The following is a 14,483-nucleotide window of genomic DNA, read 5'->3' as shown; positions in this document are numbered from 1 at the left end:
CTAACAGCTAATTTCTTCAAAGTGACTTCTCAAATTTTCATTTTTACCTCTTTCTGGGGGAAAAAAAAAAGTGCATCTCTGTATTATACCCAGTCCTGAAAGAGTACTTTTGAACAATTAAGATCAGCTGGGGAATTTAACAGCCTTAAGGGTTATAACATTTTAAAGAATATGTCTACAGATTTATTTTATTAGTAGTCGCTGTGGTGTAGCAATAAAGTCCTCCATTCCTCTTCTTTCGTACTCTCTTATATTTACATCCTGTTGGGTCATTATACTTTGTGTGGCTGTAAAGGCATCTTTTCTTTTCATCAAATTTTTATTGGCTGGATCATTTCTGCTTGTGATTTAATAAGAAACACTATAGCAAAGCCCTAGCTTTATCACAGGGAATTAAAAGCTATGAACATTTTGCTTTAGAAATACATAGAAATATGTCACATATAAAATTATTAACAGTAAATTTTAAAGTGCACATTCTTATCTGTGGAGACTCACTGTAAGATATTTGGTTCAGAGATAAGCTCAATATTAGAAATTATTTGCAACTAAAATGGTAAATTCCAAAGTAAACAGAGTTTGTATCCTTATTTTTCTCCCGAAGTTGGAGACATTTTACAGGGTTATTTTATGCTAATAAGGTGAACTCAATACTAGCATATTGGACATTAAAGCCTGTTGTTGCTAAGTGGGTATTGTTAAAAAATGTACTTGTGAAAGGCAGTATATAATGGCATATTTAATTTGTTCTACAAACCAATAAAAATTATTTGTCAGTTTCACATGTGACCCAGCTAGTAATAGCATAATTAAAATTTGATTTAATCTTTAGTACTTTTCCTGCTTAAAATTTATTTAAATTAACAAAAATATAGCCTTCAATTCACATATATTTCATAGGTAATATCCATCAAAAAGTGGGCAGAGGGGAAGCTATATATACCTAGTAGCTACTGTCAATTATATAGTAACAATTCTCTTTCATTTTAGGAACCTGTTAGCAATGTCACAAAAGGAAAGTAAAATAATAAAGAGTTAAGTCACTGGCAAGAAATATTATGCTTTAAGCTTAAAGTATTCAGCCTAGTGAGAGTTTGGTTATACAGCTTATAACATCTGCTTGCTTGTATCTAAGTAAAAAACTTAAGATATTGAACGGGTGGCTAAACTGAAATTATTTAAAAATATTCACGTGAACTGTGTGCAAAGTGTAAAAATTTAACTTTGAGTGTAAAAACACACAAAAATACTTTGCTATAAAATTCTTTTTTTCCCTAAATAAAGATTACCAAACAATGCCCTGCACGGACACAGATACAAAGAGATACAACATCTATATAGCTTTATAAGCAAGATTATGGGGAAAATGAAATATATACTGCATACATACTTCCTAAGAAAGTTACATAGTTAAGTACATTACAGGAAGATTTATTTAAATATTATTTAAAATATATTTTAAAAAGATTTTCATTGCATTAACTCCTGGGTTTAAATTCACAGATTTTCATCAATAGAGCACGTCCATGGCAGACTGGACATGCTGACTCCTCTAAACTTAGTTAACTGTTTTGCTCAAGTACAGTGCGTACTGACCTGTCCCCCTTGAAGAAATAGGTTTTCCCAACGTCCTCCCACCAAATAGCTGAATCAATACCATGAGGGGGGATTCCACTTCCAAGAGTAATCAAGTCGTGAGGGTAACCAGGCTGAAGAGTTGTGTCCTTGAACACCCAATATTTGTTACCTGTAGGAAGTAAGTGCAAATGCAGAGTATATTAATGTCAGAAATTAGCATATATCTAGTAACGCATATATTTTTATAGTTAAATCCTTGAAATAAGTGAGTAGTAATCAATCTGGAATATTGATGTTATTCCTGAAACATTAATGGCATTTTCCGAGTGGGTGCAATGAATAATACTTAATGATACAATCAAGCTCCACCCCCCTCCCCCATGCCTCATCCTGGGCATCTGTCTGCCTGTTCATCTGAAGCTTTTGCAAATGTCCTTTATAACAAATGTGTGAAAGAGTAAAAACAGAAAAAAGAAAACCAAAGACTGAGTTAGTTTAAAAAATAAAATAGATCTACAACTTAGCCATAAAGAAACAATTTTGAGACAAAAATCCAAGATTCTTCCCCTTTGAAAGTAGAAGTACTATTTTTTGTTCAAGGCGAAATCATTCCTGTGTTTTGTGCAAGGTGTATGCCCTCCGATTGCTTTAGTGATTATAACCTTCACTCGAGTGAAACACTTCCCCAGGGCTGACGGTTCCTTTTATTACATAAACGCTCACAGTCTCTCTCGTCTTATAAAGTCATCCTCCTTTGACCTCATGCCCTCTTCTCTCTGTAACACTATCCCTCTCCTCAAGAGTGATAGCTGAGGGGTGGAAAATTTTAACCCTAAACCCGGTCAGAATTTCTGGAGCACAATGATAACAAAAAGCAGACAGACTTCAGTCGGTTTTACGGCTATTTGACAATTCTCTCCAGACAACACACTTCCTCATGTCCTCCCTATGCCCCTTGGAGCCTGTGCCTCCCACGTCCCTCTTTGGTGTGTCCATCAAACAATCTGCACCCTTTTCTCACTCCACTGAAAGTTGATCTCATGCCTAACAGTCCACGTAAGCCTTTTGTTCTGGAGTGCGTGATAGGAATTTAGGGTAAAGATAAAGCTGAGGATCATTTGTAGAAGTTTGAACTTTATTCTAAATGAACTAGTATGTCACTGAATAGTTAATGAAAAAAGTTCTTTCATAATGATTGGACTAAAGGAGCAGACATGAAGGGGGAAAGGAGAAAATGGAACTCAGTGGAAATGGTGAGGAAACCACCCAGGGGAATAAGATAAAGATATGAAGGATAATCCTCAAGTACTGACTCGAATAGATGAGAGGATAATGGTGTTATTTAACAAGACAGAGAGGACTGGAGGTAGCTGGGTCATTGTTGAGGGTTTAAAGGAAGAGTCTGAGATGTCAGGGAGATAGTGACATAAAAACCTCAGGTAGGCATCTGGATGGGTCAGACAGAAGGTAACAGTTTGTAAAATATGAGCATAAATGTGATATATGCTAATGTAGGATTTGGTGAGTTTATCCTAGGAAGTTATACAGATAAGATAAAAAGAAGCCAGAATTGGGTTTCTAGACACCTGTCACTCTTACAGAACATCACATAAACAAGAAGGAAAAGGAGGCGAGTGAGGAGAAGGAACAGAGCTAGGGATGAGACTAAAGGGAAAGTCAACTTCAGAAGCCAAACAGAAAATAGAGTCATCATAAATAGCTATTTCTAGTCCAAATATCTGTCGAATGCCAAACAATACATGTGCATATAAAGTTACCTCCTGGGATTTTCTTTCACGGTGACTCAAGTTCAAATATGAACCAATCCCTTTCTTCTTCTTCTCTCTTTTTGAGTAGATGGCATACTGGTTACTCTGGGGCTTACATCAGAAATCTTCCTTTTCATTATTTTTCATACTTAGTGGATCATTACATTCAGCTTGAAAGTTCCTACCTCTCACAGGAACCTGTTCCCTGAAGTCTATTCTCATTGTATCTGCTACTGTGGATGCCTTTCCATCATCCCTTCTAAAGTTAACTGCCTTGTCCACAGTCTAAAGTAGGGCTCATTATTCTGTATAACCTCTCTCCACACTCCAAGCCTACAGCCAGTCAAAATGCTGCAGAGTAAAGCATGGTGGTAAGGCTCAGTCAGTCGGGCAAGGTGATGGGAGCCATGCATGCCCCTCTCAGGGATGTGAGCCAGGAAATACCCCAGGCTCCGCTTCAGCAGGAGGCACTGACTATTCATAACACAGTAAGAGGCCTGCGAAGCCATGATGGCCACAGACAAGCAAACACAGGAGGTAGGAATTGACTAAGAGAGAAGGACTGAAAGAGAAAATAGAATGCAAAGAGCGAAGCTACAAAAGGAGCAGGGACCAGGAGGCCTATTAGAGAGACGGAGTAGCCAGTTTCTGAGCTGTGTGAGCTCCGGCTACATCTTCACTCCTCACCATAAGTTCCTGTGAGCTCAGCTGGCCTGATTGGCTTTATTTTTCTTTTAACTGAATGAGACTGTTGAATATAAACGTGTGAACATCCAGACATCACCTGAGATATTCAGTGCATGTGAGCCCAAGTCCCTTGGGCAGTGTCCTGGCTTTCAGCCAATGCACCATGCTCTCTTCCACCCGTGTCTACAGAGTCACCCTTTCACCTTCCAGCTTGCGTAATTCTAACAGTTTTCTCTCATGTCTCTTTGCCTCTAGTCGGTTTCCCTTTTATCTATCTTCCACAAGGCTGCCGTGAGAGGGATTTCTTTAAAACGCATACTTGATTTCTGCCTCACTTTTGTTTAAATTTTTCAGGGGTTTCCCACTGCACTTAGGATGAAGCCCAAATTTATACATGCGTCATTTTAAGTTTCCATTCAATATAGGTCTCTTACCTAATCTACATTCCATTTATCGCCCTTTCTGAAAAAAACTAGAATGACTCTTTCAAAACGTAGCATTTCTCTGGAAAGAATTTCCTAGCTGAGAAAGGTGGGCATCTCGTACTGCCAGAGTTTACCTTTATCCTATTACTTCGTACACTGCAATTTAATGGCTGACAAACCTGTCACCCACTCTAGCCTGTGAGCAACTTGCAGGAAACAGCAATCCTATTTTCCTTCAACACCTCATATTTAGTGCCTGAAAAGTATTAGGGGCTTAATAAATAGTTATTGGTACCAAAAGCCATGAATGATCAAATATAGGATCAAAAGTTTAACAAAAAGGGACAAAAAGGGCTATATAAATAACATTATGGGCATCAGCCTGCTAACAGCAGGAAAAATGAATTTTATATCCACTACCAAGTCTGAGATAATATAAAGGCATGCTCTAGTCTTGTGCAGGAAAACCCTTTTTTAAGTGATTATATATTTAACTATGGGTTGGGAAATAGCATCATAAAAATACACGCCTATCCTGAGCCTTTGTTTAATCTGAATATTTTACATTAAAAAAAGAAACTTCACCCCAAAGGTCCAGATCACTTCCTTGCCAGAGTCAGTGAGATGGAAAATCCAGAGAGCTGCTTCACAGCATGCTCTATATTTTAGTCATATCTCTGTGGCATTTAAAATAGAAAGTCTTAAAACAATAGAAGAAAAAGAAAGAAAGGCCAGTTCTGCTGGCCGATACCTCAGTGACTTATTACATCCTTTCTTTTCTTCTCATTTTTAACTGGGAAAGGGGATATAGTTTCAATTCCTCCCATGGTGGCTAGTTCCAGCAAACCTTTTATCTGCTCAACTCAGCTGGTTGTCCCTTTCAAGCAGAAATACTCTAGTATACTTTAGAAAATTTCCCTTTACAGTTCCTAAACTTTATCATTTGCATGACAATTTCTTTAAACTTTTTCCAGGATTTTTTCCCCAATGATTATACTAGGCTCATCAATATCCTGGACGCCCTGGTGCACCTGCACCCAGTGAGAGGAAACGCTCCCAGACGTAATTTATGTGTTGTCCAGGTATCTCGGGAGAGGATAATGTATGAGAAAAGAAAAAGAGTTACAGTTCTTCTAGAAAATTCTTGTTACTTATTAAAAAACTATTTCTTAAAAACTATTTTGGAAATATTTTACTATAATCGTAGTCTATTGTTTTCCATAAATAAAAGGGTGAAGTAATATACTCGTTCATTTTTAATGATATAGAACATTTATAAAAGATCTCACTTAGTTTTTATTTCTGTTAGGAATGAACAGCGTGTAATTTTTTGATATTTTATTATTTTTAATTTCAGACTAGTATGAGGATGCAAATGTTTAGGTCACATTGTTTTCATATCTAGGGTAAAGTTCAACTGGAGCCCTTCACCTAGGGGCTGTGTTACAGTTGAGCCCTTCACTTAGGGGCTGTGTTAATGTACCCTAACACTGGGCACACTGGGTGAGAACGTGCCTTTCCCTTCTCTTCCTCTTACTTGAATAAACTTTTGTTTTTTGTGTGTGTGAGTGTGTGATTTTTTATATATTGGTTCTGCATTAGTGTTGATACACTGGATACTTGCTTATCCATTCTTGCAAAATCAAGTAATTTATTTAAAAATACTCCTGTATTCCCATTCAAAAACAAAGTGACACAGAAGACTTCTCAGTAAATATTAGGTATATAGTTGGATGATGGAATCCTAGCACTTACACAAAAAAATTAAGAAAATTGATTAAAGTATGTCATGCTTGCTGAGTATTTGTGGCATTGAATTCAAGGAAAAACTCAACAATAATTACGAATGATAATTTTTAATTTTCCGAGTGTCTATTAATAAAATACAAATTCCAATTCCTTTATATCTTGAGGTAAGATCTTCCCACAGAAAAACTGAAGTGACTTTCCATTTTTTAGGTTTTGAGTCAGTATATGAGATTCATATTAAACTCATTTTATGTTACATATGATAGGTGGCTTTCTAACTACCATCAGACAGTCTGGTTATCAAGGAAAATACTGCCTCTTTGGTAAAGTAAAATCAGTCACTATTTCACATAAGCTCGGCATCTCTGAACAAGTGGAAAGGTGGAGTCCTTCTGACACTGTACTTGGCAGAATGCAGAGGAAAATACCAGCAAGCCAGTTAAAGACAGAGTGGCTTTATATAGAGAAAGAATAATTTTGAAGAATGTTTAGAGTTGGAACTTTACTGCAGTGATTTTCAATGATATTCATCCATCTAATCATCTATTCAATGTCTGTGTATTAAGAACCTCTTATTCCTATTCTTGAACTAGCAATGCAGATACACTGCTGAAATCAGCATGAGAGGTTTCTGTCCCTATGGAACTGATGAAGGAGCAGAGAAGTTAGATGCCAAACAAATAATCCCAGAAATATTTTTTAATTGCATGGTATTCCTATCAAGAAATACATTGTATCTAGTGACAATTTTTTTTTTAAATCAAAATAACAAAAGTGGCTATTCTGGAGTCTAAGATTCCTGCTTGTTTTCCTAACACCTTTGAATTGAGCCGCTGTCACTGATGGGAGGGCATTATATGGTTTAGATGTACTTGATCAGAACAGTGGCTCACAATCCAGCCTAACACCTTCATTTATTTTGCAGATCAGAGAAGCAGCATGCCTAAACCCACACAACCGACCGCCAACAGGTCTCTATTATAGTCCAGGACTTTTGACTCAGTGCTTTATCTTACCCTCCCAAATTGACTCTCTGGAAAGAACAAATTTACAGTCCAGCTTTCAGAATTGCTAATGATTTCCTGCTTCCTCCCCCTTTTATCAAATCATCACTAAACATTTATTAATGGATGCATTTATTAACTAATCCATTGTACTCTGCTCATAACTGTTCACTGTACTGTGAGTAATCAGATACCCTTGTGTCTTAATACAAAAAAGTTTTTTGATCAACTGTATTTTTGTCTCCTCATAATTACTTACACATTTACCTTCACCATCTTCCATTGTAACAGTGTTCAGTAAAGTAGGACCAGTAGCTGCTGTGTGTTGTTGTAAATGACATTTCATCAGAAAACAGCCAGGTATGTTTATCTACATATTGTCTATGGCTGTTTTGACCCTACAATGACAGAGTTTAGCAGCTGTGGCAGAGACCATAAAACCTGCAAAGCAGACGTGGTCTTTATTTAGGATGTGGTCTTTAACAGAAAAGACGAGGAGGCAAATTCCTTTATGGTTGGATTGTCTTCTTCATGAGGAAGCCTGCACTTAGAATACTCAGTACCTATTGTTTACTGAGCTGATGGCTGTTCAACATTGATACATTCTTTGAGAACATTTCAAGGAATTAAAAAAAATTATCATAAAGAATTAATATCTTCTTTGTTAGATGTTGTGACTTAGTGAAGCATTCAATACCTTTGAAGTCAGAACTATAGGGTGATAATTATCAGCTATGGAACCCTGGGCAAGTCATAAATCTCAATTTTCCTTTTCTAATTTGTACATAAGACACTAACTGAAAGTTCATTCAGAGTCCTGGAAACAATAAGAGACCAATACACCCACACGGTACCTGACCCATGAGGCCCACTGACTGGTACTAATTATCATTATCAGAAGACACACTATTCCATTTATCAACTTTGCTATCATCTACCCTTAATAAACATAATGCCAGCAATAAATGATTAAGAACACTGATCTTTGTTAGGGCTCATTATTTGTAATATGTTTTAGGCTCTATATTTTTGATAGATAGGTTGTTTGTAGGTCATATGACTTTTTCTTATTCATTTCCCAGATATCACAATATAATCTAGTAAACAGAGACTTTTGAATGCTTATGCAAATGTGGTAGCCATTAAGGTCTATAGCTCAGATCTTTCTTAGAGGGTAACTTGACATGAGCCGGGTGCCTTTGGATTTAATGAATCAGCTGGGACAAGACTTTGCTCTTCTTTAGCAGCTTCTAGTCAATGACTGAGCTCAGCAGAGTACTAGGCCCTTGGTCATTTCTGTTCTATGCTTAAGGTGACCAGATTTTAACATTGGTAAAGCAGGACACCATTGACGGGGGGGACCTGACAACAATGCAAACTTTGATAAGCAGTTCTCGATAATCAGTTCTCAACAATTATTTGTTATTATTGAAATTAAACACTATAAAATTAATAAAAATAATATAAAACTCATATCCTGACGAACTAGCCACATGGCAGCTGAAAACCGTATGTTCCCTTCCTGTTCTCCTGTGTTCCCTAGCTTGTCGTGCATTCTTTCCAAAAATTGGGACTTTTTAAAAATGCTGTGGGATGCAGGACAAATTGTTAAAAATTGGGACTGTCCTGCCAAAAGTGGGATGTCTGGTCACTTTATCTATGCTAGAGTTCCCTAACAGGCAGTCTTCACTCTAGATTTTGATGTGGGGTTCACTGACCCTCTGTCAACTACAGCACAGGCCGAGGCTCTTTGGCTAGTCTTGTCTTCTTCCCTTAATCTCTGATAGTTTACCTCTCTCCTTGACAAACCCCTCAGACTCCTGCTTTTGTTTTGGTGTCTGCTTCTTGCAGAACTCAAAATGTCACAGTATATAAAAGGACGGAATTACATTTTCTGAAGATGAGCAAAGCTCTTAGACACACAAGTAATATTCATGAGAAAATGGTTCAATCTGAAATACAAATAAAAGGTAGCCATAATAAAAATATACCATAGACTTTTTGAATCTGTACAATAGGTAGAAATATATTATCAATGGAGAGTGTCACATATTACATATTTGGACCTTTGGTTTTAAATGATTATTTCACTCCAAAATATAATAAAACATTAATATTAAAATTCTCTGAATATTTATAATCCAAGAAAATAATACTATTCCCATAGTGTAAATCTATTTTCATGTTCACCAAGGCCATTGAAAGTAAATTCCTTAATCTAGTAAAACTCTTTAGACATCAATTTTCTATTCCATCCTATAAAGAAATCAGTAATACTGTACTTGCCAATTTATACTGAAATATCTCTTTTAGGTTATTTATTGCACTATGTAAGAAGCAAGGAATTTCTACCTCAAATAAACTTTATAAACACCTTCTAAATCTTTTAGGAAAATGATTTGTAACCAGGATAAACAAATTGGTTTGTAAGTACTCATTTGAAATAATGATTCAAGTTATAAAAACCATTTATTTTCTCTTCTTTTTCTTTCTTTATTATTTTTTTTTCAGAGAGAGAGTCACTTTTTTGCCCTGGATACAGTGCTATGGCATCACAGCTCACAGAAACCTCGTATCTTGGGCTCAAGTGATCCTCTTGCCTCAGCCTCCTGCAGGCACCCACCACAATGCCTGGCTATTTTCTTTTTAGAGATTGGGTTTTGCTCTGGCTCAGGTTGATTTCGAACTCCTGAGCTCAAACAATCTGCCAGCCTAGGCCTCCCAGAGTGCAAGGATTGCAGGCATGAGCCACTGTGTCCCGCCCTAAACCATTTCTTAATCAAACAATTCTTTTCTGTGCCATTTTCCTTTGCTACGTATTTTAGACAACTCCTCTCCTTTAATACATATCTTTTGTATGACTTTCTTACCCACACTCTATATTATACTCCTCTTTTCTGCCTCATATATTTTAGTTTACATTCTATAAGTGATTTTTGCCTCTTGCAATGAAACCGTCAAACAGGGTAATAAATACTGCTTAAAGTTACTAAGTGATAGTGACAATAGGACTTTTGAGACAACCCTTTTCAACTACTTGATTTTGACAACACTTGCAGCTTCATTTTTTAAATTATTTCCAATGAATGAAGGGGACTATCCCAACTCAATTTTCAACATAACTTTTTTTGCTGTTATTATCTCATAATCATTCAGCCTTAACGTGGCTAGTGATTTGACACTGGACATACCTGGCTTGATCACATTTCCTTATAAAGAGTCACCCTATTGTGTTGAATATACCTGAGCGATACAAAGCAGCAGACTAACACAAAGTGCGTGGCACATTCAGTTTCTGGAGAAAAGTAAGATCCCTTGAGGTGTGATTCATTTTCTATTTTTGAATCTCCCTAAATAAATAAATATGTCACTTATAAAGTAAAGCATTCTCAGTGTTAGCTACTAAATGACAAGCAGAGGGATAAGGAGGTCTGTTTAGATGTGGCAGTCACAAATGGTGCCAAGTGGTAGTCACATAAACCAAACCACAGGGCTTGAGGACATTCAGCGAGAAATTCACTGGGCATCTGAACCAGTGAGGGGACACAGTATGCCCTGGATTCTTTAAAAGTAAAAACAAAAGGGATTGGCATCTGTGGCTCAAGCAGCTAAGGCACCAGCCACATACACCTGAGCTGGTGGGTTCAAATCCAGCCCAGGACCGCCAAACAACGATGGCTGTAACCAAAAAATAGCCAAGTGTGTGGTGGGTGCCTATAGTCCCAGCTACTTAGGAGGCTGAGGCAAAAGAATTGCTTAAGCCCAGGAGTTGGAGGTTGCTGTGAGCTGTGATGCCACAGCACTCTACCTAGGGCAATAGCTTGAGGCTCTGTCTCAAAAAAAAAAAAAAAAAAAGGTAAAAAGAAAAATAAAAACTAAAAAAACACACAAAACATAAAAATAACCACAGTCTACATCTTCATATGTGAGTTCGAAAGAAAAAAATTCTCTGAAATTTTTATCTATTCACTTTCTACTGTACCTTGCCTCATTTCTAAAGATCAGAGACTTTCCTTATAGGAAATGTAACAAAACTGTGAAACAATAACTTAAAAATAAACAGAAATAAGGCCAGAGAAATTGAAGAGCATAAATAAATAATAAATAAGCAATATTAAGTAACAAGGATGACATTATTAAAAAATTTGGGCATCAGAATATTTTTACCATCTCTTCCAATATAAATGTTCATTAGAAAATACGTTAAAATTGCTACAAAAGTAGTAGCATTTAAGATTAAATTGAGATTATATATTTAATGTCTCTTCAGTAAATGAATTAGTTCTTTACTGAGAATTAGAATTCTTTACTAATTCTTTACTAATTAGAATTCTACAAATTCTAATTCTACAATTGTTAATAATACTAGAACTTTGCTTAGAGGAGAAGTCGCTGGGGAATGAGGCGTCTGTGCCATGAGGGGACACTCCACCTGATAATCAGGGGGCTCAACGAAGGAACTGAAACTAGGATAGTATCTATTTTGATGCTCATAATTAATATGCTTTGAAATAATGAAGAAATTCAATTTTACTACCGTGGTCACCTGCATATTTAAATTTATAAAATATTTGCATAAACTATTCCGATATAGGTTGACGTACTTAGAAAGTAAAGCTTGTTAAAACAAAACAAAACAGGCTGTGCTTGGTGGCTCACGCCTGTAATCCTAGCATTTCGGGAGGCTGAAGTTAGAGGACTGATTGAGTCCAGGAGTTCAAGACTCACCTAGCCAATATGGTGAGTAACAACTGTAATTGTAGTAACACAAAAGATAAAATACAGCTATACAAAAAATAATAGAAAACTTAGCTGGGCATGATGGTGTGGGGCTGTAGTGCCAAGTACTGTGCTTCATAATATATGGGATTGCAAATACTGTATCCAGTTTGTGATGTGTTTTTTTATTCTCTTAGTAGTGGCTTTGAAGAGAAGAAATTTTTAATTTTGATGAAGTCCAATTTACTGACTTTTCTAATATGAATTGAGATTCTGGCATTCTATCTGAGAAATTTTTGCAAAGACCTAAGTCACAAACATTTATCTCCTATTTTTTTCTAGAAGGTTTATAATTTTAGTTGTCACATGTAGGTTAATATCATTTTAATTTAATTTTATATGTGGTACAGGGTGTGGATTGGAATTTATGGGGTTTTTTGCATATGGACATCCAACAGTTCTGGCACCATTTGTTGAAAAGCCTATCTTTTCACCACTGAATTTCCTTTGTACCTTTGTACAAAATTACTTGTCCATTTAGAAGTTTACTTTTAGATGCTTCTGTTCCAAGGACCTATTTTTTCTATCTGTATTCCAATGCCACACTGTCTTGATTATTGTTACTTTAGGTAAGTCTTGAATTCAAGTAGAGGTTTTTCAAGTGGTTTATCTACACTTGATCTTTTACATCTACATATAAATTTTGAATCAACTTGACCATTACTACAAAAAAGCCTGCAAGAATTTTGATTATGATATCACTGAATTAATAGATCAATCCGGTGAGATTTGGCCTTATAACAATACTGAAACTTCTGACCCATGACTAAGGCACATTTGTCCAGGTATTTAAGTCTTTTTAAACTTTCATTTAACAAAGCATTGTACTTTTCATCCACTGTACAAATTATACACATTTTTGGCAGATTGATTCCTCAGTTTTTGATACTATTGGATGCTATTGTAAATGGATTTTAATTTTTAAAATTTTAATTCCCAATTTTTCCTTGCTACTATGAGAGAGGTAGATTTACTGCTTTTCAGTGTGTCTTGTGATTGAGAGACGGCCTGCCTTGGTTCTGGAATCCATTTCTACAGATATTTCTATAGCAACCCTTTGATTATAGACACGGCTTCTTTCTCCACCACAAAGCAAAGGCTTGTTTGCTGTCCAGTCTAATAAAGAAAATGTCTCCCTTCAGGGAAAAATTTAGGCAGGCTTCATGCTTTTTGTAGAAGATTTAGGTCCCTTAAGTTTGCAGTTGTTTTCCTGTAATGGAACTGATCACATATAATGGGTCACTTGGCCTTCTTTGCGTCACATTTTGAGAATTGGGGTTCAGGGAACCAGTACACATGGCCATATGCTGGCAAAAGCTTTTGCTTCTGTCCTATTCTCTGACCCAGGAGTCTTGTATCTTCTACAAACAACCATGAGACTAGGACAGGCCAAGTTGTTAGCTCACAAAGAGGATGAAACACAGCCCTTTCATAGTTTTTAAAAATATATAAAAATGTAATTTTTTAAAAATACGATCTATAAAAAGTACAAATTTTATATCATCTTATACCTTAAAACCTAAACTCACTTATCAATTCTGAGAGCTTTTTATTGGTCTGTTCTTACATAGACAATCATGTTGTCTGAGAATAATTTTACTTCAGTTTTATATCAATCATGTTGTCTGTAAACACAGTTTTATTTCTTTCTTTCCAATTGAGATGCTTTTTATTTATCATCCTGCATAAAACATCTTTTAAATTGTTGAACGGACTTGAGAGCTGAGAACATCCTTGTCTTTTTCTTGAGCTTGGAGGGGGATGCCATATACGTGATTTTTTTTTTACCTTGTTGGGTCAATATTTTTATAGCTCTATAAATAATATTCTTGGCCTTTGTCCAAGGACTGTTACTTAGAAAAAATTTGATTGCTTCTGGCCTTACTTTGTAGATATGTCAGGTAAGACTTGGTGTTCGTTCTAGAATAATTATTTCCCAATATTGAGGCAAGACGTTTTCAGTACTCCATGTAACGCCCAAGTACAGGTGGCTGGGTGAGTAGGTACTGTTGGCCCTCTGTGAGTACACAGCACTGTTCCTTTTATTACCTTGAAAAATTCTTTCTCTAAATTGGAGTGGTGTCTTTACACACCTGAGCTGATCAATACTCTCTCTGATAATCATAGGGGTCTATCTGCTGATCTCTGGGTGGGCCCCACTCTCTGCAGCTCTTTCCTCTGTGATACTTTGTCTTGTGCACACTGTAACCCTTTGTTTTCCCTGTGTCTCAGCTGTTTCCTCAACTAAGAGAGTCTCTAAGCTTTGCATGGATTCCCCTCCAGGGGCCAACTCTGTTCAGATGGGAAACTGTGGCAATTTCAGGGCTTATCTCTTTCTTTATTTCCTGACTTTCAAAGTTCACTGCTCTTTGTTTCCTGATGCCTAGTGTCTTAAAAATTATTCTTTTATATATTTTCCCATGTTTCTATTCTAGAAATAGAGGTAAGGTAAATCTTATCCTTACTCATTAGTACATCTTGATGAAAGTAGA

General features: G+C 36.3%; 1 protein-coding gene across 1 annotated transcript in view; it reads right to left on the bottom strand.

Moving 5' to 3' along the window:
* Window positions 1–14,483, bottom strand: part of MMP16 (matrix metallopeptidase 16) — a 281,181-nt gene that overhangs the window by 13,832 nt on the left and 252,866 nt on the right. Inside the window, exon 8 of the mRNA XM_003782500.2 lies at window positions 1,597–1,747. Coding sequence (XP_003782548.1) covers window positions 1,597–1,747 — 151 coding nt within the window. The remainder of the gene's footprint in view (window positions 1–1,596; window positions 1,748–14,483) is intronic.

This window comes from Otolemur garnettii, unplaced genomic scaffold (assembly GCF_000181295.1).
Source record: "Otolemur garnettii isolate 467f Iridium unplaced genomic scaffold, OtoGar3 scaffold00004, whole genome shotgun sequence".
Classification (NCBI taxonomy): domain Eukaryota; kingdom Metazoa; phylum Chordata; class Mammalia; order Primates; family Galagidae; genus Otolemur; species Otolemur garnettii.
The sequence above is the reverse complement of the archived record's forward strand: the minus strand, read 5'-3'. Positions and strand labels throughout refer to the sequence as shown.